General features: G+C 34.4%; 1 protein-coding gene across 2 annotated transcripts in view; it reads left to right on the forward strand.

The window, feature by feature from the left end:
• Positions 1 to 27652, forward strand: part of BRIP1 (BRCA1 interacting DNA helicase 1) — a 178856-nt gene that overhangs the window by 143818 nt on the left and 7386 nt on the right. For both annotated transcript variants that reach the window (XM_045773420.2, XM_087854564.1), the window contains exons 17-18: positions 9128 to 9240; positions 26879 to 26961. In XM_045773420.2, coding sequence (XP_045629376.2) covers positions 9128 to 9240; positions 26879 to 26961 — 196 coding nt within the window. The remainder of the gene's footprint in view (positions 1 to 9127; positions 9241 to 26878; positions 26962 to 27652) is intronic.

Below are 27652 nucleotides of genomic sequence, written 5' to 3' on the forward strand. Positions count from 1 at the left end.
CTCTCCCACTCCCCCTGCCTGTGTTCCATCTCTCGCTGGCTGTGTCTCTGTCTGTCAAATAAATGAATAAAATCTTTAAAAAAAAAAAAAAAAGAGATGTGTCGTTTAAGGAAAGTGTATTTTTTTTTCTTACATTTGAAATTTCTGGGCAATTTTTTTTACTTTTTTTTTTTTTTAGCAATGACAATTTATAACAGAGTTAATACAGATTTTCTCTGTGGAAAGTATGTTACCCAAAGCAGCCTTAAAGCATATGTGAGATTAATTATGTTACTGTTACTATGTCTGTTACTATGTCTTGATTCTTATTTCTTGGTAGATTATTGTGGTCAGTTCCTAATGTAACAAGAAAAGTACGTAACAATTGAAAACCATCTCTAATGCGTGTGTGTGTGTGTGTGTGTGTGTGTGTGTGTGTGTGTTATGTGTTTTGTTTTGTTTTGTTATTATAAACTCTAAAAGGGAGCCTGGCTTCTTCAGTCTTGGCAGAAACCCATTTTTTCCCATTTAAGAAAATATATATACTATATTTGGTTAACTCTGTGTTTAGAAATCTTGAAAATATGCCAGATGAAATAAAACCAGCTATATTCCTTTTATCTGGCTAAATTATTTTACATACAAGATCTTATGCTGAGTTTAGAATTTTAGCCATTGGAATTTATATTGTGATACGCTGATAAAAGTGTTTATACTGTGATGATATAGAGCAGTAAATGTCTCTAATGCACAGTCTCTGTCTTCCAGATTTGGCTTGCTCTAAATGTTTATGATTTAGGTCCTGTACCTTGGCGAAAGATAAAACTATTCTTCTTGAGTGTTTGCTAGACAAATGTGCTTATTTTTCTGAAGCAAAGTTTTCAAATATTTTTAATAAGTTTAGCCGATTATATGTTCTAAGTCTTATTTCGAGGCTTGAACTTCTGATGTAAAGCTTACCTATGAGGGGAAAATTATATTCTGCCTGTATTGATCGCTTTTAGAAAGGCATTTATTACTAAAATCATAATGCATATTTATATGATTTGGGATAAATTCCCCTCTTTCATATGAGGCAGTAAAATGAGGAGATGCATTTATAGTTCCAGCTCATATTTATCACACCACTTATTTCTTCAGAAGCTACTTATAAAAAGCTATTCTTGTACAGAGCTACTTACGGCCAACACTGTTGGGTCTAAGTTGAAAAAAATAATCTAATGTTCAAAATTGTGACTTAAATTTCTTATTGACATATACAGTATAATCCTAATCCTTTTGGTTATTTTAATATATACTGCACCCATCAGTAGTTTTACTACCTGTACTATCTCCAGTAAAACTGAGTCATTGAAGGACTTAAGGAACTTACTGTTTGATCTCAAGTACGTTATAATGTAATAGTAAAATCAGAATCCAAAACCGTATAACTTCTGTTTGAAAGCCATAGGGTATTTTTCCATAATTCTGTAAGTACCACTTCAGTCTTGATTTATCTGTCTTTGGTATTCAGGATCTCATCTCTGTTTATGTCAGGTTAGCTTTTGATGCAGAGATATTTTTAGTTGTCTAGAAACTACTGTATTGAGTGTTTTTTCATTTTGTGTGAACTTGAACTCATGGAAAAAAATGTTTTGTGAATCAATGTAGCATCTCAACCAATGGGTTACAAACTTATGCCACTAAAAGAGTTATACAGATTATTTAAATGAGTCGACTAGTTGAGGGTTGGCAAATTGCTCAAATTATTTTAAGCTACAATGAGGGAGCTACATAAAACACAACTTTGGGCCCTTGTTGTGGGCCCAGTTTGCAACCTTTGATAAAATAGTTTGATTTCTCTGTGCTGCTCACATATCCCTCCAAAATTACACATACACTAATTTATTGGGGGTGGGGACCAAGTGGTTTGAACTCCTTCTAGAATATACAATTAAATATAGCTTTCTATTTTGGGAGAGCCTTGTAAAATGTATTTGAAAAGTAATGTTAACTGGTCTACAAGATCATTTTTCCAAACCACACTTGAGCTTAGTTTATGGTGTTTACTTTCTGTCAAAACTCAGAAAAAACATTCACAGTTAACTTCCATAATATAAAATGTCTGTCTCATTAGGCATTAAAGAAGGATTGGTCAACAGGTATAATGTTGTTAGACTGTTTGCTAATGTGAATGTGGACATGACCTCCCAAATAGATCAAAGACTAATCTCTTTGACAGTTACAAGATGGCAGAACTTGCCTTGGGCCTTTTGCTGCTGCACATTGAAACTATTTGTTTGGAAAGCATGCCTGAGGGATGAGAATGTGTTTATAAGGATGAGCAGGTAAAAGTAAAAGGTTGTCTTTTGACATTTCAACTAATCCCTTCCAGCCTTTGGTTTACTTAACATTTAGGCTATTTGCTGGCAGGAGAAACTGGCTTTTTCACATATGCTTTATGTCATTTTAAATTGGGCATTGATTTTCGTGCCTGATAATCCCTAAGTGCACGATGAAATAGATTCTGATGTCATTAAAATGAGGTATTCTAGCTTCCTACTCTTTTTAAACCCTTAGTTTTGCTTTCCCTAATTGAATGTGTTCCCCCAAGACAATTTTTACTTTTTATTAATTTTTTGAAGTTTGTTTCTTTATATAATAAAAATATTTTAATGTTAACTGGCATATGTGTTTACTTTCAAAGTTTTTTGTTTTTTTCTTTTCATCTAAAATAATTTTCCTAGGTAAAATACTGGCTCTATTTTAAAGGCCATTTGCATTGTAAAAAGTATTTGAAAATGTATAAGAAATTGAATTCATGTTGTCATACATAAAAATTAGTTCATTTTAGTGAAAACTAAAAGATCAAGAGAGGTAATTTTGTTTATTTAATCTAATAGTTGCTACATATCTCTATTTCACTTATAACTAATACATCCTAGAACAACTGTTACCATAGGCAGAGTGATCATTATAAAGTATTTGTCTGGAAAGGGTGTAGGAAAATTTGAAAACCCTTAAGCTATTATGTCTCACAAAGGATAAATGCTACGATTTGGTGGGGGTTGGAGAGTATAGAATATAGGATGTAGAAAAACTACTTAGTTACATTTTGAGAGATAGGTAAGAGATGTATATTTTTTCCCAGTTGGATAGCATTTTTAAAGCATATTCTCTTTTAATGTCTACATATTATAATGTACTCTATCTCTGAATTATTAGAAATTTTTACATGCTATTATCTAATATTTCCTATGATGCCATATTAGTTATTATATATATTTTTAAAACATAGCCTATAACACTTAAAGGAAAGTTTATTTCCTTTGTATTCTAGTTATAAAGTTAATACAGGTATTTGACAGATTATTTTGAGGGGATATAAAATACAATTTATTTCCTACCAATTTGAAAGCTTCTTGTCAGGAGTGTACCCTTCTGATTTTTCATCTAACACCCGTCCTTTTGTTTAAAAAGGTTCATAGTATTATAGACTGTATTGAAGAGACTTTGTTTTCTCTTGAGTAGTTTTAAAACTTCTTAAAACTAATTTGTTAATTTATCTTGAAAGTCCAGAATTTTTCCAAGAAAGTTAACTCTTTATATCTTTGATTAGGCATACACTACAAAAAATATACTACATACTTGCCCAGGAATAGTACATAGGAGATCTTTAAAAGTTGACTAAGTGAAAAGAGCAATTCCTACTCTTTCACATTAGATAACTAGTTTCTAGGTATCGTAGTCAGTTTCTGTGAGCTTCCAATATTAGCAGATTGTTATAGATGATTAAATTGTTGTTGTATTTGAGAACCATTTTAAATTTTATTTTAATTAGATTTTCTTAATCATTCCATTTCTAATTAGGAAAAGTAAGCCACAACAGAATTGACTTACCTAAAATCACTCATAGGAGCTATGTACTGTTTTGACTCTAGAGTTTTCACTCATGACCGCCAGATCAAGAGTCAGATGCTCTACCAACCAAGCCAGCCAAGGTGCCCCAGAAATTATCATGAATTAATAAGCCAAGTTTATCTTCTTCCTTAAACATACTTCTTTTCTTGTCTTCTCTCTGTGGGTTACTAGATTGTTTCTCTCTGTTGGCTGGAAACTTCGTGGAGTCATTTTTGACTTTTCTCTCTTTAGTAAGCCCTACATCTACTTTGTCGCTAAAGTTCTGTCGCTCCACAATGTGTTACAAACCTGGACCTCTTTTCCATTCCCTTTGCCTTTCCACGTAAGGCCCTCATTACTTTTGCACCAAATTCATATCATGTCTTCATTTCTCAATTCTTTTTACTTCTATATACTGTAATCAAAGTGAATACTTTAAAACTTAAATTTACTTGATGGCCATTTGTACTCATATTCTTTTCTGTTCATTATAAGCTCTTGCTAGGCAGAACATATTTTTAACTCATCTTTTTAAGATTTATTTTTTTTATTTGAGAGAGAGAGCATGCAAGCACGAGCAGGGGGAGGGGCAGAGGGAAAGGGAGAGAGAGAATCTCAAGCAGACTCCCCACTGAATGTGGAGCCCAACATGAGCTTCAGTCTCACTACCCTGAGATCATGACCTGAGCCAAAATCAAGAGTCAGACTTAACTGACTGAGCCACCCTGGCGCCCCTAACTCATCTCTGTATTTCTACTGCCTATCATAGATGCTTTGTACTAAGCGAAACTGTAAATATTAGTCTAAATTCAGTGTTTCTTTAGGCTACCAAAGATTGCTTCCTCCCATTATATCAGTTTTTCTTATTTAAGTGTTCTGTTTTTGATGTTGCTATAGCATTCTTTTTTATTTAGGTTTTTTTTTTTTTTAGCTTTATTGAGACATAATTGACTCTATAGCATTCTTGAGAACTACCTAAAACATAATCCCTTTGGGGGTGCCTGGGTGGCTCAGTTGTGTGTCCAACTCTTGATTTCCATGCCCAGTGCAGAACCTGCTTAAGACTCTCTCTCTCCCTTTCCCTTTGTCCATCCCCCGCCTCTTTCTTTCTCTCTCTCTCTCTCTCAAAAAACAAAACAAAACAAAACACCCAACTCTGTTCATTCAATTAGTGCGTAAAAATATAAAATCATGATGCATAATTTCCTTATACTCAGAACTTGAATATTTTTAGAGGAGAGCTTTTATAGGAAAAAGCTCATTATCTTATATATTTAAATAGGTCAGTCTGAATTGTGTATACCATACACTCTGACCTTGTATAAAAGTAGTCTACTCTCAGAATGATGTAATTTTAACAATTTTTATGGAGACCAGATGAAGGCTGGGTATGTGGTGTGCTTTGGTGTGACACTGCTTTTAATAAGAATGTAGTTTTATGTCCTGTAATTAATTCTGAGTCTCTTTGAAAAGTAATATAATTACACTATCAAGTTCAGTTGACTAGACAGCAGAATTTATTGTGACTTCTTTTCCACAAAGAAGAAGTTTAACATAGTTTCTGTGTTAGTACTGTGTGTTAGTACCTAGATAGAAAAATGAATGTGGATTCAGTCACTCGGAAAGTAAAAGATTCTTGATATCCTATAATAATGGAGCCTTTGAGGCACTAAATATTGTCTCAAATGCATTAGTACTGTTTTAGCTCTGAATTTTAAGTTTGTTTAGATGATCACTGAGTGCTTTCATATGCTTTAATTCTTTCACACCTATGTTTTTGTTGTGCATGAAGTTATTTTGCTCTAGTTGATGTTTTTCATTGCTTCTGTGGATCTGTCTTAAGACTTACCAGTTCTGTCTTCTCCAAAATGCTGTTAAACCCATCCAATGGATTTTTATTTCAGTTACTGTATTTTTCAGGTGTAGAATTTCCATGTGGATCTTTTTTATAGTTTCTGCCTCCCTACTGAGTTTCCCTAAAGTTCATTCGTTAAACTGTTTCTAAGTTATTTAAATGTATCTGTAACAACTACAATAAAGTCTTTGCTAATTCCAACAGCTGGGCCCTTGCTAGATTGGTTTCTATTGACAGTCTTTTTTTTTTTTTTTTCATTTGGTTATGGATCACACTTTTTAGTAATTTTTATTGTAAACTAGACATTGTAGATGGTACATTATAGAGATTCTGGACTCCATTATTCTCTGAAAAATACTGATTTTTGTTTTTTTGTAAGTAGTTCAGTTAGCTGATCATCTTGAACTTGTGTGAGCGTGATTTGACAGTTTTTTAGGGGAGATATGGGAAAAGCTCGAAGTATATAATCTTTAACTCTGTCTTCCTGTGGTTCTTGTCAGAGTTTTGGTTTAAGTCTTTTTAGGAGTTGGTTTAGAATTGGCATTGCTCTAAATTGTGGTCCTTTTAAAAAACTTGATACCTGGTTCTGTGTGTATGTGTGTTTTACTTGATTTTTATTTATAAAATATATTTTGGTTAAATTTCCATGTCAAAATGTATAAATATTTCTTTTAATAATCCAATATTTATCTCAGAATAAATGTAATATAACATTTAATTAATCCACTTGATAGACATTTAGGTTGTTATTTGTCTTCAATGCAGAGATGCAGTGAATATCCTTATACATATTATTCTATTTGTACTTGTTCAAAAATGTAAACGCTTTTGGTAAATATTTGTCAGTATTCTGCAGATAAAAGCAATGGGATTATTAAATTTGCATTTCTTCATTTACTAGTAAAGTTAAACATCTTTTTACGTGGGTTACCAGCCAGTTATCATTCATCTAGTTCTGTAAAAAATGCCTTTTGGATTTTGATGGGGATTGCATTGAATCTGTAGATCATTTTAGGTAGTAAGGACATCTTAACAATGCTAATTCCAAAACATAAGCACAGGATCTTTCCATTTATTTGTGTTTCTTCAGTTTCTTTCATGAGTGTCTTATAGTTTTCAGTGTAAAGATCTTTCATGTCCTTGGCTTAATTTATCCCGAAGTATTTTATTATTTTTGATGCTATTGTAAATGGGACTGTTTTCCTAATTTCTTTTTTTGGATAGTTTGTTGTTAGTGTATGGAAATACAACTGAGTTTTGTATGTTGGTTTTGTATCCTCCAATTTTACTAAATTTGTTTATTAGTGCTGACAGTTTTTTGGTAGAGTCTATAGGATTTTCTACACAAAAGATCATGTCGTATGCAAACATAGTTTTACTTCTTCCTTTCTGGTTTGGATGCCTTTTATTTCTTGCCTAATTGTTCTGGCTAAGACTTTCAGTATTTTGTTGAATAGAAGTGGTTAGAGTGGGCACCTTTCTCTTGTTCCTGATCCTAGAAGAAAGGTTGTCAACTCTTCACCACTTGAGTATATTAGCTGTGGGCTTGTTATATGTGACCTTTATTATGTTGAGATACATTCCTTTTATATTTGATTCCTTTTATATTTAATCATGGATGTTTAATTTTCTCAGATGCTTTTTCTGCTTCTATTGAGACGATTATATGGTTTCTCCCTTCTGTTAATGTGGTGTATCACATTTGTTGATTTGTGTATAGTTAAACGAGCCTTGCATTCCAGGGATAAATCCCACTTGATCATGTGTCTCTTTCTTTTAATGTGCTGTTGAATTTAGTTTGCTGATATTTTGTTGAGGATTTTTGCAGCAGTGTTTATCATATAGGGTGATAGGCCTGTAATTGTCTCTTCTTATAGCGTCCTTATCTGGCTTTGGTATGTGAGTAGTGCTGGCCTCTTAAAATGATTTTGGAAGTTTTCCCTTCTCTTCAATATTTTGGAAGCATTTGAGAAGGAACATTGTTCATTCTACCTTAAATGCTCAATAGAATTCATCAATGAAGATATCTGGCCCTGGGATTGTTTTTGTTTAGAGATTTTTTTCTTACTGCTTCATTTTTCTTGTTACAGATCTGTTCAGATTTTTTATCTCTTCATGATTTAATCTTGGTATGTTGTATATTTGTAGGAATTTATCCATTTCTCCTAGGTTATCTAATCTTTTGGTATATAATTGATCTTTTTTTTTTTTCTTACTGTAGATGTTTAGCACTATAAACTTTTCTCTTACAACTGCTTTTGCTGCATCTGATATTTTTGATTTGTTGTGTTTCCATTTTCATTTATATCAAGATACTTTTTGAGTTCTCTTCTGTTTTCTTCTTTGATCCATTGATTGTTCAGTTGGGTGTTATTTATTTCCACATATTTGTGAATATTCCAGTTTTCCTCATGTTATTGATTTCTAATTTCATATCACTGTTGCTGGGAAAGATACATTATATGATTTCAGTCTTCCTAAATTTCTTAAGACATGTTTTGTGGCCAACATATACTCTATCCTGGAGAATATTTCATGTGCACTTGAGAAGAATGTGTATTCAGCTGCTGTAGATTTAAACCCAAATCATAATAATACTTACATTAAATGTGAATGGTCTAAACATCCCAATTAAAAAGCAGAGATTATCAGTCTGAATAAATATTAAAAAATGGACCTCTGATGTATGTTTCAACATGAATGAATTCCAGAATCATTATGCTTAATGAAAAAGACAAACAATTACATACAGTATAATAACATTTACAAGGAATTCTAGAAAAGGCAAAACAGAAAGCAGATCATTGGTTGACAAAGTCAGCAGTGAAAAAGAGAGACTAAAAAGGAATTTAGGGAGTGCTGAAAATATTCTGTATTATAGTTATAGTGGTGGTTACCTGACAATAAATTTGTCAAGATTTATGTATGTATACATTGAAAATTTGTGAATTTTATTCTATGTAAATTATTTCTCAATAAAATGTTTGATTTAATCAAACAGCTGATTAATTAGTTGCATGGAGGAATTCAGGGAAAGTAAGGATCAACAGACTTTTTTTTAATTTTAATTTATTTTTTAAAGATTTTATTTGTTAGAGAAGGAGAGCACAATAGGGGGAGTGGTGGAAGAGGCAGAAGCAGGCTCCCCACTGAGCAGGTAGCCCGATGTGGGACTTGATCCCAGGACCCTGGGATCATGACCTGAGCTGAAGGCAGATGCTTAACCAAATGAGCCACCCAGGCATCCTTGAATAGACATGTTGTAAAGAAACTGAAGAAAATTTAGTACTGATATACTGAAAACAAACTCTCTTTACCTTAATAAAATGATGTTCAGAATATTAGAAGTTCATATGATTTTTTAAATGAGCCTTAATTTATCTACTATATTTTTAATATTTTTTAAATTATTAGGTTGAACTAAAGCGACAATACAATGATCAGCACTCAAAATTGAGAGGTCTTTTACCTGGTCGTCAGTGGTATGAAATTCAAGCGTATAGGGCCTTAAACCAGGCCCTAGGTAGGTAAGTGAAATTTAATGTAATGTTGCTGTAATATTATCCATGGCCAGGGCTATAGAAAAGATAGCCCTGCTATTTAGGATAAATTTGATAGCTTTTTCTTTTATTAGAACCTTAGGAACTGATATATTTTTAATGATGTCACAGTGAAAGCTGAAAAGAATCAGTGGAATAAATGAAACCCTAAAACCTCAAAATTTGGTAAAGTTTAAAGAAGATTTATGATTGATCGAACAATGAATGTCACACAGAAGAGGTACTCAGTAAATGTTTATAGAAGTTCACCACCAAACGGTAAAAGTTTTATCTTGTGAACATCAGAACATAGATGATGATTTTATGGGTATTAAGCAAACCATTCAAGAGGAGTTAAAAGAAACCATGCTTTTGGGGACACCTGGGTGGCTCAGTTGGTTGAACATCTGACTCTTGGTTTCAGCTCAGGTCATGATCTCAGTTGTGGGATCAAGCTCCACTTCAGGCTCTGTGCTCAGCCAGGAGTCAGTTTGAGATTCTCCCTCACCCTTGTCCCTCCCCCTGCGCACATGCATGCTCTCTCTCTCTCAAATAAGTACATCTTTTAAAAAATAAAATTAAAAAAATTTTTAAAAAGCTTGTGGTACTAAAGAAGTAATGCCAACTAACAATAACATTTAATTATACTTCTTTTCATAAGGATTCTGGTCCATTAAGATTTGTGCTTTGTGGAACTTGTTATTAAATCACCATTGTATAACATAATTTTCCTGTTGTAGAACATAGCATTTAATTTATAAACACTTTAATCCTTAGACTTTTAATAATCTTATATTTTATATTCTCTATTCATGAAATTGTAATTAGTTAAAAACCATGTAATAATTATTTCCTGTGAGGCTGTAAGGCAGTCATCTAATCAAAATAAAAGAACACAGGTTAATAATAAAATCATGGAAACATGACCATTTGACATATTTTCTGTTCAGCCAAAAGACCTTCACCTAACTGTAATCTGACCTAACCAAATCCAGAATTTAAGTTTTTCTCAAGTGTCTTATTCACTCACATTAACCTGTTTACACATCAGCATATTAGATTGCACTTGAGTTCAGATTTACAGATAGCTAATGACATAAGACTACAACAGCTGGATTTAAGTCCCAGAACACATCACCCACTCCCTTCCCATCATTTAAAAATGATATTCTGCAGGTGTTTCCTTTCAAATTAAATGATTCGGTTCTATGGTTAATCTACTGATATGGTTAACCTGCTGCCCTTCTCTGCCTAGAAATTGCATTGGTACTTGGCATCAAGTTGCATTATAAATTGTTCTTGAAGCATTTCATCTGCTTACTTGGTGTCTCCCTGTTGATGACCTGTTTTGTGTTTTTGTATTTGTGTTTTAATATTCAGCAAATAGTTCCTCGGTGAGCCTGAATATTGTTTAAAATTCTTGACTTTTAGTCACTATACTTAATTTCAGGACAGTAAATATTCTTACCTCAGTTATTATTTTTTTTCCTTTTAATATAGGCAATGCATTGAATTTTAAGAAATCATTTGAAGCAAAAATATATTTATATCCTACTTTGTCATTTATAAACATTTTCTACATATATTAAACAGGTTGTAAGAGATGAAATTACTTGTCTAACATCACATAACTACTAAATGGGCCTTCATATCTTGGCCTCACCTACGTTTAAAACCTCAAGACCTGCTTTTTCATCCTTAGAATCTACATTTATCCTGTAAAGCTCTCACTGTTACACATAAAACATTTTACTGTTAAACATACCATATCCTTTCACTACTCTCTGCTTTGGCATACAAGCTATCAGATCATTCATTTGGCAAGTTTACCAATCAAAACCTAGTTGAAGGTCATGTCTTTTATGAAGATTTCTTTTTACTTTTCCAACTAGTTATTTACTCCTTAGGAAACCCATAGTAGTTTATACATTATCTCTGTTACACATATATCTCATTGTATTGTAATAATCTGTATATTATCTGTCTCCTTCCCTAAACATATATTTTACATTCTCAGCAACCAACTATGCCTCAGCTTGGGTCATGGATGCTCAATAAATACTTGTTGAATTTGTGAAAAATTGTGGGTTTGGTGCTTTCCCCACTATACCATGTTGGCCAGAGAGCATCTAAGCTTCAAATCATACTTTTCTAGAATTTCATTAAAAAAACATGTGTTTGTAACATTGATATACAGTACTGAAGTTTTTGTATTTTATTATTAATTTAAAAACTGATAGCCCAACTGTCATTGTATTGATTTTTCAGGGAAACCGTATCAATAAGTAGCAACTTTTTATTACAAAGAAATACTCATTTAAAAATTAAGTGAATGTTTTACATCACTTGATAAAACTCATAATGTGTATCAATTGACATAAAATGTACTTACAATCAGGCAGTCTTCTTATAAGGGATAAGTCTAGAAGGTCTAAAGTAAGCAGAAACAAATTGAGTTTAAAAAAAAAATCTTTTTTTTTATGCCCACATGGGACTGTTAGAGTATTTGAAGTAATATAAGTCCATGAAATGTAATAACAGCCTTCGGGAATGTACCAGATGGTTTTGTGACCAGGTTACAACTGCACTATGAGTTTCCTAACGGGTCTCCTTTACTGAAAGTATAATCTTTTCTCAAGTGGGCATAATTCATTTGAACAAGGCAGAATGAAAACAATGGAAAAAAGAAAAGGTGAAATTCTTTTCTCTGAACTGTTTTAGTAACTTAAATGCCCTTCTACCATAGAACACTTTAAAGTAAACCAAAATGGAATAAAAAATAGTGGCATCCTGACTTTCCATTAATTTTCAACACTGGTCTATAATATTGGCAATATCCATCTTCCTATCCTGCCTAATTTTGTGGTCTGATGCCTCAGAACCTAGGAGTTACTTTAAAACAATATCAAAAAAATGTCATATAAAATTTAGATTGTTTTAAATCTCTGGAAAAATCAAACATTTATATTAATATTCACCCCTCTCAAAAGTCCACAAAACTAAAGGAATAAAAATGATAAAAATGCCAAAATTACAAAGTTAAAAAGAATGGAGGAGGGGGCACTAACAGATGAGATGTCAGCAAATTTTGAACACTGGAGAACAGATGAATGATTGAGTGACTTAGCAAGCAAAAAAAAAGCTGTCGTGAAAGCCAACAAGATTCTTCGGATTCAGGCATGGAAAAGCTTAGGACGTGGGGACACTCTAAAGTATCATTTAAAGTAGGATTAATCACAAAAGAATTGATTGCAAGTTACTGTAAATAGACAGTCCCATCGCCCACTCAAACTTACTCTCTGAAAAGATTGTATTAGAGAATTTATATATTCTTCAGCTGCAGGTATAGCTAATGATGTATTAAAGATGGGGGTTAAGAAAATCTGTTTATGGAATATGAGAACTCTATCCCCTTTTCTTCTCAGCTTTGAATAGGCTTAAAATCAATCTTATATCTCCAAGGCAGGAAAGTACAGTAGTCATATCTAGGGATACTAATTACCTCATGAATAAAGACCTACAGATAGTAGCAAAGTGGTCCTGTTCCTACCAAAGTACCTCACTCTGGCAAAGCTTCCCAGTATATAAGCCACACCCAAGTAGGCAGAGCTACTGATCAAAGTTTTAATACTTTACTGTTACATAAGTGCAAAGCTTGATCACCAGATAATCACAAAAAGTCCATAACATGAAAAATACAAACCAAAACAATAGCAAAACTATATCACCACCACCACCAACAGGGTGGAAGAACTTGTAGAAAAGAGAAACAGTGCAATAGAACAGAGGTTGACTGTTCTTTTGGTCAGGTGTCTGTGTAAAAGAACAGAGGTTGCTCAAATTTTTTCTGTAAAGCAGTGGACAATACATACTTTAGGTTTTTTGGGCCATGTACAATCTGCACCCATATTCTTCTTTAATTTTTCTTTGACCCTCTTAAACATGTGAATACCATTCCTGCCTTGTGGGCTATACAAAAACAAGATATGGTCCAGATTTCCTGTGTGGACTTAGTTAGCCAATCCCTTATCCATAGAGGGTAAGATATTTCCTCCATGAAATAAGAACAGATTTATTTTAAGAAAAGTTTCCAAGCATTAACATGATAGCAAATTTTAAATGCAGAATTGGGCTCAGAAGATAAAATTGAAATTTCCAAGGTCAAAGCAACAAAGAGAGAAAATTTAAAGATCAGTATGCAAGAGGCAACTTCTGATAAAAAGGAGATCTATAGGAAGAAACCAGAGAAAATATAGAAGAAATATAGAAGAAAGAAAATATGGAAGAACTTAAACCTATCAAAGAAATAATTCAAGAAAAATGCTCAGAATTGAAGAGCATAATTTCCTGATTAAGGGTGCCCACCCAAGCACCAGTAAAGGGAGAAAAGCTACAAAGCACCTCACTGTGCAGTTTCAAAGTACCTGAGATAAACAAAAAGTCCTAGAATGTTCCAGAGAGAAGGAAACAGGTCTCATACAAAAGACATGAAATCACAATTGAGACTCCTTAAAAAGCAACATTAGAAGCTAGATGACAGTTTTAAATTATCTTCAAATTTTTGAGGGAAATTTTGACTTGCAATTTAAGTTCTATACAACTCAAACCATCAATAAGCTATAAGATAGAATAAAACCTTCAATATGCAAAGAACCTAAAACATTAGGGACACCTGGGTGGCTCAGTCAGTTAAGCATCTGCCTTTGGCTCAGGTCGTGATCCCAGGGTTCTGGAGTCAAGTTCCACATCAGGCTCCTTGCTCAGCGAGGAGCCTGCTTCTCCCTTTGCCGGCCACTCCCCCTGTTCTTGCTCTCTCTCTCTCTCTCTCCCTTCCTCTCTATTTCTGACAAATAAATAAATAAATCTTAAAAAAAAAAAAAAAAAGACCTAAAACATTGGCTTCAAATGCACACTTTCTTAGGATGCTACTGGAAGAAATGCTTCCTCAAATAAGAGAAAATTCAGACAGAGAAATATCAAGGTTGCAGGAACCTGGAGTTCCAACCCAGAATAGAGGAAAAGAGAATTCTCAAATTAGGAAGGGAAGCTCTGGGATGACAGCTGTGCAGCAGTCCCATCTAGTTTCTGAAGTTGTTGCAGTCCCATAGTGGTTTCTGAATATGGATTTTGAACATACTGAGAATTTTTACAGCTATGGTAAAGTTTGGGAATTAATGATAGAATACATGGAAAAGCAAAAAAGGAGAGAGACAGTTATTAGCTCTAGGGCAAACCAAAAAGTCTTGTACAAGAAAGAAAATGTAATCATAGTGTACAATGTAACACCTGTAAATGGTAATCTACTGAATATTGATTACACGAGAATTGTGGTATGACCATTAGGAAAATGAAGAGGTGATGAAGTATGAGTGATGTAAGAGAATAAACATCTTCTGTAGGAAGAATCAATACATAATGTGTAAAGGTTAAAGATCAAGAAGTAGTAGTTCTAAAAGTTATTTAAAAACATGGAGGTAAATGAGTAGGACTACAATGTATTTAAGGGAATTGTTTCTGAGGATTGGGAATTGGAAATAGGGTGTACATAGGTAAAAGAGAATTCTGGGTTTTTTTTAATTATAACTACTGTACTATTATTTGAATTTTAAACTATGCTTGTGTATTTAATTAAAAATTAAAATTTACAAAGTTAAAATTAACTTTTAAAAAATAGAAGGTTTCAACTCTAGATAAGATGGAGTAAGCATACTACATACTGTCTTAAAAACCTAGACAGACTGCATGGAACACCTATTTGAGTACTGTGAAAAGTAAATAGTGGCAGGCAGATTTGGGAAGAAGACTAGAATTCAAAGTACAGTTGAACTTTCTGGAGTAGCTATATTAATATCAGACACAGTAGAGTTCAGAGCAAAGAGTATTAGTGGAGTATTAAAAATGAAAATTATAAAATGATGAAAGGGTCAATTTACCAATAAGATACAATAATCCTTAATGTGTATGCACCTAAAAACAGAGCTACAGAATATATGATGCAATAACAAATCCGAATAGAGAAATAGATAAATCCGCAAGTGTAGTTGAAGATTTCATTTCCTCTCTCATTAATAGATAGAAGGAATAGTTAGAAAACCAATAAAGATACAGAAGACTTGAACAATGTTATTAACCAGCTGGATTGAATTGACATTATAGAGCACTCCATGCAACAATGTTAGAGTAAACATTTTTTCCAAGTGCACAAGGAACATTTATCAATATAGACCATATCCTGGATGATGAACTTTACATTTTTTAAAAGAATTGGAATCCTAGTGTGTTCTCTGACTAAAATGTAATTAAAGAATTATATTAGAAATCAGTAACACTTGACAGAAAAAAAATGCCCAAATACTTGGAAATTAAAAACATGTATTTTTTTACAGTAAATGTCTAGTAATTTAAATTTTTAAAATTTTTTAATTTTTGATTTGAATTATAATTTGTTGACATACAGTTCAATATTGGCTTCAGGAGTAGAGCTCAGAGGTTCATCATTTACACATAACACCAAGTGCTCATCATAACAAGTGCCCTTCTTAATATCCATCATCCATCTATCCCATCCCCCATCCTCCTCCCTCCATCAGCCCCCCCCATTTGTTCTCTATAGTTAAGAGTTTCTCATGATTTGTTTCTTCCTCTCTCTTTTTTCCCCTCCTGTATGTTCATCCATTTTCTTAAATTCCACATATGAGTGAAATCATACTAAAAACCTACTTCTAGTGGCACCTGGGTGACACAGTCAGTTGGGCATCCAACTCTTGGTTTTGGCTCAGGTTATAATCTCAGGGTCATGGGATCGAGCCCTATGTCAGACTCCACACTTAGTGCAGAGTCTGCTTAAGACTCATTCTCCGTCTCCCTATGCCCTCACCCTCTAAAATTAATAAATAAATCTTTTTTTAGAAAACCATACTTCTATATAATTCATAGGTAAAGCAGAAAGTCTTGGAAAATTAGAAAATATTTTGAGCAAATCAAAAATGAAAATATATCTAAATATGTAGGCTGCATCTATAGCAGCACTCAGTGGGAAATTTCTATCATTAAATGCTTATTTTCAAAAACAAGAAAGGTCTCAAATCAATAAGCTTCTACTTTAAGCTAGGAGAAGAAAAGCAAAATAAATACAAAGCAAACAAAAAAAGAAAATAATAAAGATAAGAGTATAAATAAATGAATTTGAAAACAAAGGAAATCAGTGCAACTAAGAATTAAAAAGTTGGGGGCGCCTGGGTGGCTCAGTTGTTGAGCGTCTTCCTTCAGCTCAGGGCGTGATCCCAGGTCCCTGGGATTGAGCCCCGCATCGGGCTCCATGCTCCGCTGGAAGCCTGCTTCTTCCTCTCCCACTCCCCCTGCTTGTGTTCCCTCTCTCACTGGCTGTCTCTCTCTCTGTCAAGTAAATAAATAAAATCTTAAAAAAGTTGATTTTATTTTTTTAGAAGATTTATTTATTTGAGAGAGAGAGTGAGCACAAGTGGGAGGGGCAGAGGAAGAGAGACTTTCAAGCAGACTCCCAGCTGAGTGTGGAGCCCAACACAGGGCTTGATCTCACTTTCCTGAGATCATGACCTGAGCCGAAACCAAGAGTCTAGATGCTCAACTCACTGCAACATCCAGGTGCCCCTAAAAAATTGATTTTAAAAAGGTAAATGGAATTGATAAATCTCTAGGTAACTGACAAAGAAAAAAAGGAAAGCCCCAAATTACCAATCTCTGGAATAAAAGAAGTCATATTACTATACACTCTGCAGATGTTAAAAAGATAATATGGAAAAAACTATACTATATGCATACATTCAGCAACTTAGATGAAATAGACCAATTCCCTCAAACCCACAAAGTACCAAACTCACTGAAGATGAAAAAGATAACCTGAATAGTCAATCCTCTGTCTAGTAAAGAAACTTAATTTTAGTTTGAAAAAAATCATATAGATGGGTTCACTGATAAATATTACCAAACATTTAAAGAATAGCACCAATTCCATTTGATCTCTACTAGAAAATAGATCTATGGAGCACCTGGGTGGCTCAGTTGGTTAAGCCTCTGCCTTTGGCTCCGGTCATGATCTCAGGGTCCTGTAATCAAGCCCTGCATTGGGCTCCCTGCTAAGTGGGGAGTCTGTTTCTCCCTCTTCCTCTGCCCCCCCCATTCTCTCTCTCCCTCACTCTCTCTCTCTCTCTCAAATAAATAAATAAAATCTTTTTAAAAATAGATGATAGAGCCTTTCCCAATTCATTTTATGAGGCCAGCACTATCCTACCAAAACTAAGTGAAGACAATATAAAAACAAGAAAGAAAACTACAGACCAATATCTGTCAAAACAATAGGTGAAAATATTCTTAACAAAATATTAGCAAATTGGGTGAGATGTGCAAAAATTTTCAGAGTAAAGACCTCTCAAAATTCTCTAACAAAGGAATGAGAAAACAGGCTAAATAATTAGAATCAACTTTTTCAAAACTGTAAATTCACCAGTTTACAACATTCCAGGAAACATTTATTCATGAAAATGGCTGAATCTCCTTAAGAACAGTGAATGTTGTGGGATTTTCACTTGCCCAATTCCCATTCCCTCTCTTCAAGTTCACAGTAGTTTTAAATCATGGTGAAAGCTAGCAATCTGCCAGCCACTGGGAGGGCTAGAACTTATTCCTTGAGAATTATCATTATGGAACCTGTCTGGTAATTTCCTAGAAGACCCCATTCACAAGGCTATCTTTATATGACCTGACTAGGAGCTCACCCAGGTAATTAGTTGTTTAATTTCACAGCATCCTGAGATGATGACTGAATTTGGGCCAAATAATAAGCTAACTAAACAGCGTAAGAATTATTTTTAGAAAGTCACAACAGCAACAACAAAAATCCTTGAGCAGAGGGAAGAATCTGAATGCTACAGTTGCCACATTGTATTATTTAAAATGCACTTTTTTCAACAAAAATTATGACATCTGCAAAGAAAGAAAAATGGATGTCCCATACACATGGGAAAAGCAATCAATAGAAAGTGTCCCTAAGGTAGTCCAGACATTGTAGTTAGTATATAAACTTATTTTAAATATAGCCAGAGAACTAAGGAAATAATGTCTAAAGAGCTATAGGAAACTATGAAAATGATGTCTCACCAAATAGAGTTTTTAAAAAGAAGATAGAATCAATAATAAGATAGATTTTTTTTAAAGATTTTATTTATTTATTTGACAGAGACAGCCAGCGAGAGAGGGAACACAAGCAGGGGGAGTGGGAGAGGAAGAAGCAGGCTCTCAGCAAAGGAGCCTGATGTGGGGCTCGATTCCAGAACGCCGGGATCACACCCTGAGCCGAAGGCAGACGCTTAACGACTGCGCCACCCAGGCGCCCCAAGATAGATTTTTTTAAAAGAACTTAATGAAAATTCCAGATTTGAAAATTTCAGTAACTGAAATGAAAAATTCATTAGAGTTAACTCAACAGCAGTTTTAAGCAGGAAGAAGAATCCGTTCACTTAAAGGTAAGTCAAATGAAATTATCCAGTCTGAGATATAGAAAGGAAAAGAATGAAGAATAATGAACATAGCCTCAGGGACTTGTAGGACCCAGACAAGCACACCAATGTACACATAATGGGAGTCTTAGAAGGAGAGATGAGAGAGAAAAGAACAGAAAGATTAGTTGAAGAAATAAAGGCTGTAAACTTGCCAAATTTGATGAAAAACATTCATCTGCACATCTAAGAAAACCAGCAAATTCGAAGTAATTTAAAATCAAAGATATGTAGACATGTCCTAATCAAACTGCTAAAAGACAAAGAGAATCCAGAAAACAGCAAGAGAAAACAACTCATAAGACATCCTCAATAATTTTAGCATATTTCATCAGAAAGAACGAATTCTCAACATTTGCTGCAACATGGACGGCACTGGAGGAGATAATGCTAAGTGAAATAAGTCAAGCAGAGAAAGACAAATATCATATGATTTCTCTCATCTATGGAACATAAGAACTAGGAAGATCGTAGGGGAAGAAAGGGATAAAGAAGGGGGGGGTAATCAGAAGGGGGAATGAAACATGAGAGACTATGGACTAAGAAACAAACTGAGGGCCTCAGAGGGGAGGGGGGTGGGGGAATGGGATAGACTGGTGATGGGTAGTAAGGAGGGCACATATTGCATGGTGCACTGGGTGTTATATGCAACTAATGAATCATCGAACTTCATATCGGAAACCGGGGAGGTACTGTATGGTGACTAACATAATAAAAAAACATTAAAAAAATAATAATTTTAGCATATTTCTTACTGAAAACTATGGAGAGCAGAAGGCAATGGACATATTTAAAGAAAAAGACTGTCAACAAAGTCTATTATATGTAAAAAAACTATCCTTCAAAAGTGAAAGAGAAAGTAAGACATTCCCAAATAAACAAAAACTGAGAGAATTAATGTCCAGAAAACTTGTCCCACCAGAAATACTACAGGGGATCCTTTTCGGGTTGAAATGAAAAAACACTAGGCAGTCACATATCCATATGAAGAGATAAAGAGCATTCATAAAAGTAATTTCATAGATAAATATAAAAAACAATATAAATGTATTTTATACTCCTTTTATCCTATTTGATTTTTAAAACAACTGCATAAAGCAATCATTTTAAATATTTGGTGATAGGCATTGTCTTGGGGATTCCCTAAACCACCACAGGTTCAGTAATTCACTAGGAGCAGGAACACATTCATCATGTAGTCGTATGCATATATAGGATCTATTACATTGAAAGAATATGAAGCAAAATCAGCAAAGAGAATAGGCACATGGGCAAAGTCTAGGGGAAAGCAGGCAAAAGCTTCTAAGGCTTTTCTCTCAGTGGAGTCATATGGAACACACTTAATTCCCAGCAATGGTATGTGCCAATTAGGAGAGCTCATTAAAGACTCAGGACCCAGTGTTTTTATTTGGGTCTGTTCAGATAGACAGCCTCTGCCTAGCATTTCCCCAAAGTCCAACCTCTTAGAAATAAAGCAGGATGGGGTGCCTGGGTGGCTCAGTTGGTTAAGCATCTGCCTTCAGCTCAGGTCATGATCCCAAGGTGCTGGGATCGAGCCCCGTGTCAGGCTCCCTGCTCAGTGGGGATCCTACTTCTCACTCTCCCTCTGTGCGCTCACGCTCTCTCTCTCTCTCTCAAATAAATAAAAATCTTTAACAAAAAAAAAAAAAAAAAGAAACAAAGCAGATGTTCAGCATTAATCATTGTTTGCACAAACATTTTAAACACAGGGAGCATCTTTTATCAGTCAATGATTGGAACCCTCCTGAAATCTAAGTTCCGAAACACCAAAATCTACCTTGTATGCAAGCCTCTGTAGGGATAAGCAGTTTGGCGTGCTGTTACCTCTTCCGTACAGGCATACAATGTATAAAGAGGTAATTTATATTACAGTAATAACACAAAGATGGGGGGGAAGGAACAGAATTATATAGGAGCAACATTTTTGTATACTATTGAAATTGTTGGTATTAATCCATGTTAGATTGTTATAAGTTAAAGTGTTAATTAAAGCAGCCAGGAAGAAAATAACTCAAAATAATAAGAAATAACAAGAAGTTAATATGATACATAAAAATACCTATTGCGCACAGGGGGTGCCAGGGTGGCTCAGTCGGTTAAGCATCTGACTTTTGATTTCAGCTCAGATCATGATCTCAGGATCCTGGGATCGAGCCCCACGTCGGGCTCCATGCTTAGTGGGGAGTCTGCTTGAGGATTCTCCTTCTCTCGCTCTCTCTCTCTAATAAATAAATAAAACTTTATTTTTTAAAAGATTTATTTATTTTAGAGAGAGAAAGCACAAGCAAGAAGAGTTGGGAGAGGGGGAGAGAATCCCAAGCAGACTCTGCTGAGGGCGAAACCTGACATGGGGCTCCATCCCTCAACCCCGATTTAAAAAAAAAAAAAAACATGACCCAACTATATGCTGCCTATAAGAGAAACACTCAAGCACACAAACACACATACACACACACAAATAGATTAAGGTTCACAGATGGGAAAAGACTTACTATGCAAACAGTAAACAAAAGCAAGCTGGTTGATTATACTGATATCAGACAAAATAGACTTTAAGACAAAAATTGTTAATAGAGACAATAAATATTCCTTTTTTTAAAAGATTTTATTTATTTATTTGTCCGAGAGAGTGAATGAACAGCAGGCAGAGGGAGAAGCAGGCTCCCCACTGAGCAAGGAGTCTGATGCAGGACTCAATCCCAGAACCCTGGGATCATGACCTTGTCCAAAGGCAGACGCTTAATGACTGAGCCACCCATGCGACCCCGAAGGCAGATGCTTAACCAACTGAGCCACCCAGGCATCCCGAGACAATAAATATCCTATAATAAATTTTCACTTCATCAAGAATATGTAACATTCAACTATGCAACATATACACATGTGTGTAACTAACACAAGGATCCGAACTCGTATGTAGCAAATCTGTCAGAAATAGACAATTCAACCGTTAAATTGTTGGATACTTTGTTACCCTACTTTCAATAATAGAACAATTAGAAAATCAATCAAATGGAGTCTTGAACACTATAACCCAACAGTTATAAACCTAACATATCTATTACACTCCACCCTCCTAAGGTGCATGTGGCACATTCTTCAAGATAGACTATATGTTAGTCTATAAAATCAGTCTCCAATAAATTTTAAATGGCTAAAATCATAGCAAATATCTTTTATGATCTCAGTGTAATGAAACTGGAAATCTAATAATCTAAAATCTATAAGAAAAAAATGGGAAACGCATAAATATGTGGAAATTAAAGAACACATTCTTAACCAATGGATCCAAGAAGAAATCATAAGAAAAACTAGAAAATACCTTGTGATGAGTGAAAATGAAAACACAGTGTACAAAGTTTGAAGATAAAATGAAAGCATTGCTCATAGAGAAATTTATAGTTGTAAATGCCTATATTTTTTTTTAAAGAAAAATCTGAAATAGTTATCTAACCTCCTGCCTTCAGGAATTAGAAGGACAAGCCAAGCCCAAGGCAAGCAGATCAAAGGGATAACAGATACTAGAGTGGAAATAAAGGAGAGAGAATAGAATATTCAGTAGAAAAAAAATAAGGATAATAAAAGTTCTTTGGAAAGATAAAGAAAATGGATAACCTTTAACTAAACTGACCAAGAGAAAAATACAAAAAGGACTTAAATTACTAAAATTAGGAATGAAAGAGGGGATGTTGCTACCAACCTTATAGAAATATAAAACATTATAAGAGAATGGCTCATGACAACAAATTACATAACTTAGGTAGGATGGGCAAATTCATAGAAAAATGCAAGCTACTGAAACTGACGCAACAAGAAAAAGATCTGAATAGATCTATAAAAGTGAAAAATAGAAGAATTAGTAATCAGAAAATTTCCCACAAAGGAAAGCTCAGGCCTTCACTGGTGAGTTCTAGCAAATATTTAAAGAAGGATTAACACCAGTCCTTTACAAACTTATGAAAAGTAGAAGGGCAGGGGCGCCTGGGTGGCACAGCGGTTAAGCGTCTGCCTTCGGCTCAGGGCGTGATCCCGGCGTTATGGGATCGAGCCCCACATCAGGCTCTTCTGCTATGAGCCTGCTTCTTCCTCTCCCACTCCCCCTGCTTGTGTTCCCTCTCTCGCTGGCTGTCTCTATCTCTGTCAAATAAATAAATAAATAAAATCTTTAAAAAAAAAAAAAAAGTAGAAGGGCAAACATGTATCATCGTATTCTATGAGGCCAGTATTGCCTGTTACCAAAACCAGTCAAAGACATCACAAGAAAGGAAAACTACACAGCAATATCTCTTATGGGTATAGGTGCAAAAATCCTCAACAGAAAAGTAGAAAACTGAATCCAGCAACTTACTAAAGGATTATACACAATGACCAAGTGGGATTTATCCTGGGATTACAAGGTTAGTTCAACATCCAACCAATTTTGTTGGTCCAACTAAAATCAATCAATGTAATATACCATATTAGTAGAATAAAATACAAAACCACATGATCTCAAAGAGGAGAAAAAAAGCATTTGACAATATCTAACACATTTTCATGATGAAACACTCAAGATAGTAGAAATAGAAGGGCATCTGTGACAAACCTGTAGTTAACATCTTAATGGTGAAAGACTGAAAATTTGCCCTGGTGTGTTTGATAACAAGATAAGGGTGTCCACTCTCACCACTTGTATTAAATATTGTATTAGAGGTTCTACATGGGGCAATTAGCCAAAAAAAAAAAAAAAAAAGTATTTGGATTGGAAAAGAAATAAAATTATTTTAAAATTTGCAAATGACATGATACTCTACATGGAAATCCTATATCTATAAAATATAACTGTTAGAGCTAATAAACAGATGCAATAAGTTACAACAAACATTCAGCATACAAAAATCAATCACTTTGTATACAGTGGGAATAAACAATCCAAAAATGAAATTAAGAAGTGCCATTTACATATTGTAATAGTGTTGTGACAAAAAGTGGCTACATTTGTCATAAGCATAATATAGAGACTTGTTAAATCACTATGCTGTAAACCTGAAACTAATGTAAAATTGTATATCAACTGTATTTCAATAAAAATAAATTTAAAAATTTTCATTTGCCATAAAATCAAAAAGAATAAGTTACTTAGTGGTAACTTTAACAAAAGAAGTACAAGACTTGTACTCTGAAAGCTACAAAACATTGTTGAAAGAAATTTTTGAATAAATGGAAGAATTCTATGATGACGGATTGGAAGCCTTATTGTTAAGATAACAACATTTCCCCAAATTGATCTACAGAGATTTAGTGCAATCCCAAAATACCAGCTGGATTTCCTGCAGAAATTGAGAAGCTAATCCTAAAATTCACAGGGAAATTGAAAGAAGCCAAGAATAGTCACAAAAATCTTGAAAAAGTACAAAATTGGAGAACTGGCAGTTCTCAGCTTCAAAATTGTTGCAATGCTACAATAATCAGAACTGTGTTGTACTGGCATAATATAGACAAATAGAATTGAAGGTCCAGAAACAAACCCCCATATTTACAGTGAGCTGATCTTTGACAAAAATGCCAAGACAGAGGGAGAAGAAGATGGTGGAGGAGTAGGAGGACCCTAGGCTTGTCTTGTCTGATGAAAACAACTAGATAACTACCAGATCATCTTAAATACCCCAGAAGTCAACCTGAAGACTGACAGAACAAACTCCACAACTAAAGGGAGAGAAGAGGCCACACTAAAGAAGGTATACTGAGCTCCTTGGTGTTCCCTGACTATGGTCAAGTAAGCTCTTGCTCCAGGGTCTTTGCACTTGCATTTCTCTTTGCTAGAACACTTCCCTTCCACATATATACACAGCTCATTCCCTTACCTGTGAAGAATCTTTATTCAAATGATGTTTTACAGTACTCAATATCACCATGTTTAAAATTTAGCACCCCCCTACCTACATTCCCATTCTATTTCCCTTTTTATTTTTTTCTTTAATACTTAGTACCTTCTCATATACTATATAATTTTCTTATTCCTGCCATGGACTGAATTGTGCCCCCCTCAAATTCATATGCTGAAGCCCTAATCCCCAATGTAATGCTATTTAGAGATGAGGCCCTTGGAAGGTTAGGTTTAGATGAGGTCATGCAGGTGAGGCGCTCATGATGGGATTAGTGCCCTGATAAGAAGAGACACCAGAGATCTTGATTGTCTCTCTCTTTCCCTCTCTCTTCTCACCCCCACCCATGTGAAGATGCAGTGAGCTGGCTGACCTCTGCGAGCCAGGAGAAGAGCATTACCAGGGAACTAAATCAGTTCACACATCTTTCTTGTACTTCCCAGCCTCAAGAAATGTGAGAAATAAATTCCTATTGTTTAAGCCATCCCCCACCCCAAAAAATGTGCCAAGACAATTCAGTAGGGGAAAAAAGTCTTTTTAACAGATGGTGTTGGATAATTGGATATCCACATGCAAAAGAATGAAGGTAGTCCCCTTCTTTACACCATATACAGAAGTTAATTCAAAATGGGTCAAAGAATAATAATGCCTTGGATTAGGCAGTGGTTTCTTAAATCTGACATCAATAGCACAACTAAAAAAGTTAGATAAATTGGGCTTTGTCAAAGTAAAACTTTTGTTCTTCAAAGAACACTATTGAAAAATGGAAAAGAATTCACACATGGGAAAAAATATTTGCAAAAAATGTGTCTGATAAGGGTATAGGGTCCAGAATATATATATAAAGAACTCTTATAATTCAACAATAAAAAGACAATGCAGTTTTAAAATGAACCAATAATTTGAATAAGCATTTCTCCAAAAGAGATATACAAGTAGCCAGTATGCACATGAAAAGATGCTCAGCATCACTCCTTATTAGGGAAATACAAATTAAAACCACAGAGAAATGACACTTCACACTTCCTAGAGTACATATAATGAAAAAGATGGATAATAACAAGTGTTGGTGAGGGTATGGAGAAATAGAAAATCTCACACAAAGCTAGCAGAAATGTAAAATTGCGCAAGTGCTTCGGAAAAAAAGTGTGGCAGTTCCTCAAAAAGTTGAACATTGAATTCTGTACAACCCAGCAATTCCACTTCTAGTTCAATTCATATGAGATTCATATGGAATTCATAATTCCAAATGTTCATAGCGGCATTATTCATAATAGTCAAAAGGTGGAAACAACCCAAATGCCCATTAACTTATGAATGGATAAATACGATGGAATATTATTCAGCTATAAAAAGAAATGAAGTACTGATACACGATAGAAGTAGCCTTGAAAACATCATGCTAAGTGAAAGAAGCCAGACACAATATGCCATATGTTGCATGATTCCAGTTATCTGAAATTTCCAAAATAGGCAAATTAAAGAGACAGAAAATATATTCATGATTGCCAGAGAATAGTGGGAATAATTGGATAATTGGGAGTGACTAGTGGACACTGGGTTTCTTTTTGGTAACATAAAAATGTATGATAGATAGTGGTGTAGGGCGCACAACTTTGTAAACATACTAAAAATCACCAAATTGTACACTTAAAATTTTTTTTAATTTTTAAAGATTTATTTTTTTAGAGAGAGAGCATGGGAACAAGAGGCAGAAGGAGTGGGAGGTCTCAAGAGAAAGAATCCCAAGCAGACTCCACACAGGGCGCAGAGCCTGTCACAGGGTTTTCTCACAACTCTGAGATCATGACCTGAGCTGAAATCAAGAGTCAAACACTTAACCAACTGAGCTACCCAGGCAACCGTTGAGTAATTTTTAAAATTAAAAAAATTTTTTAAAAACCAAATCCAACAATATCACCATGTTTAAAATTTAGCATTATTATGAATAATGCCGCTATGAACAAAGAATAATGCACCATAACAATATATGGTTATCTTAGGAATAAAAGAGGGAGAAAGACTCTCAAGCAGATTCACACTGAGTGTGGAGCCTGGTATGGGGCTTGATTTCACGACCCTGATATCACAAACTGAGTTGAAACCAACAGCCAGATGCATAATCAACTGCACCACCCAGGCACCCTGTTGGCTCTTATTTTCAAAGTCATTTTTGTTTGATTTTCCTCCCTATTTTTTTTTTCATAGGTGTATTCGACACAAAAATGACTGGGGAGCTCTTATTCTAGTGGATGATCGCTTCAGGAGTAATCCCAGTCGATACATATCTGGTAAGATTCTCAGCTGGGCTTAGAGTAAGAATTAATAACAATCTTTGGTATTTAATAACTGCTAGTTTTAAAGAAAAATTTTGGACAGAATTTGCATTATTAGATCAAACATGGAAAAATTCACATTGACGGGAAATGTAGCCTTTTTTAATGCTTATGTGTTTACAAAAAAATCTTTACAGAGGAGAATCTGGTTAGTTACTAACATAGTTTTAATCAGGATCCTTAAATTTCATAGAATGTGGAATTTAATTAAGTAACAGAATAATGATTTATTTAGAATTGGCAGGGAAAAAGCTGTTCACAGGAATGAATTTTCCAAGAAATAAGTTTTTACATTTAAGAGCATAAGAACATTTCCTTTGGCTGCTTAGGATTCTTTATTCTTTCATTCTTGATTGTACTGAAGTTTTTGATTGTTTGTTTAGAAATGCTTCAGCTGTTTTACAGTTCATGTTAGTCAGAGCTGGTGTTTTCTAAAAGAAAAACAACACCACTGTAGACCTCAAGATAAAGTAGATGGTCATTTTTTCCCAGCTCAAATGACAAATACTATGTGCCTATGGTTTTTACCCAGCAGTCACACAGTCCGTTTAGAGTCAATACCAGCAATCCATCTGTTATTAAAGAACGGTTGGAAATACTTGCATCTTTATTATCTTTAAAGCTGAAAAGTTCATACCATACTATG

The sequence above is a fragment of the Ursus americanus genome, chromosome 23 (genome assembly GCF_024610735.1).
Source record: "Ursus americanus isolate L20-20 chromosome 23, mUrsAme1.1.p, whole genome shotgun sequence".
Lineage (NCBI taxonomy): Eukaryota > Metazoa > Chordata > Mammalia > Carnivora > Ursidae > Ursus > Ursus americanus.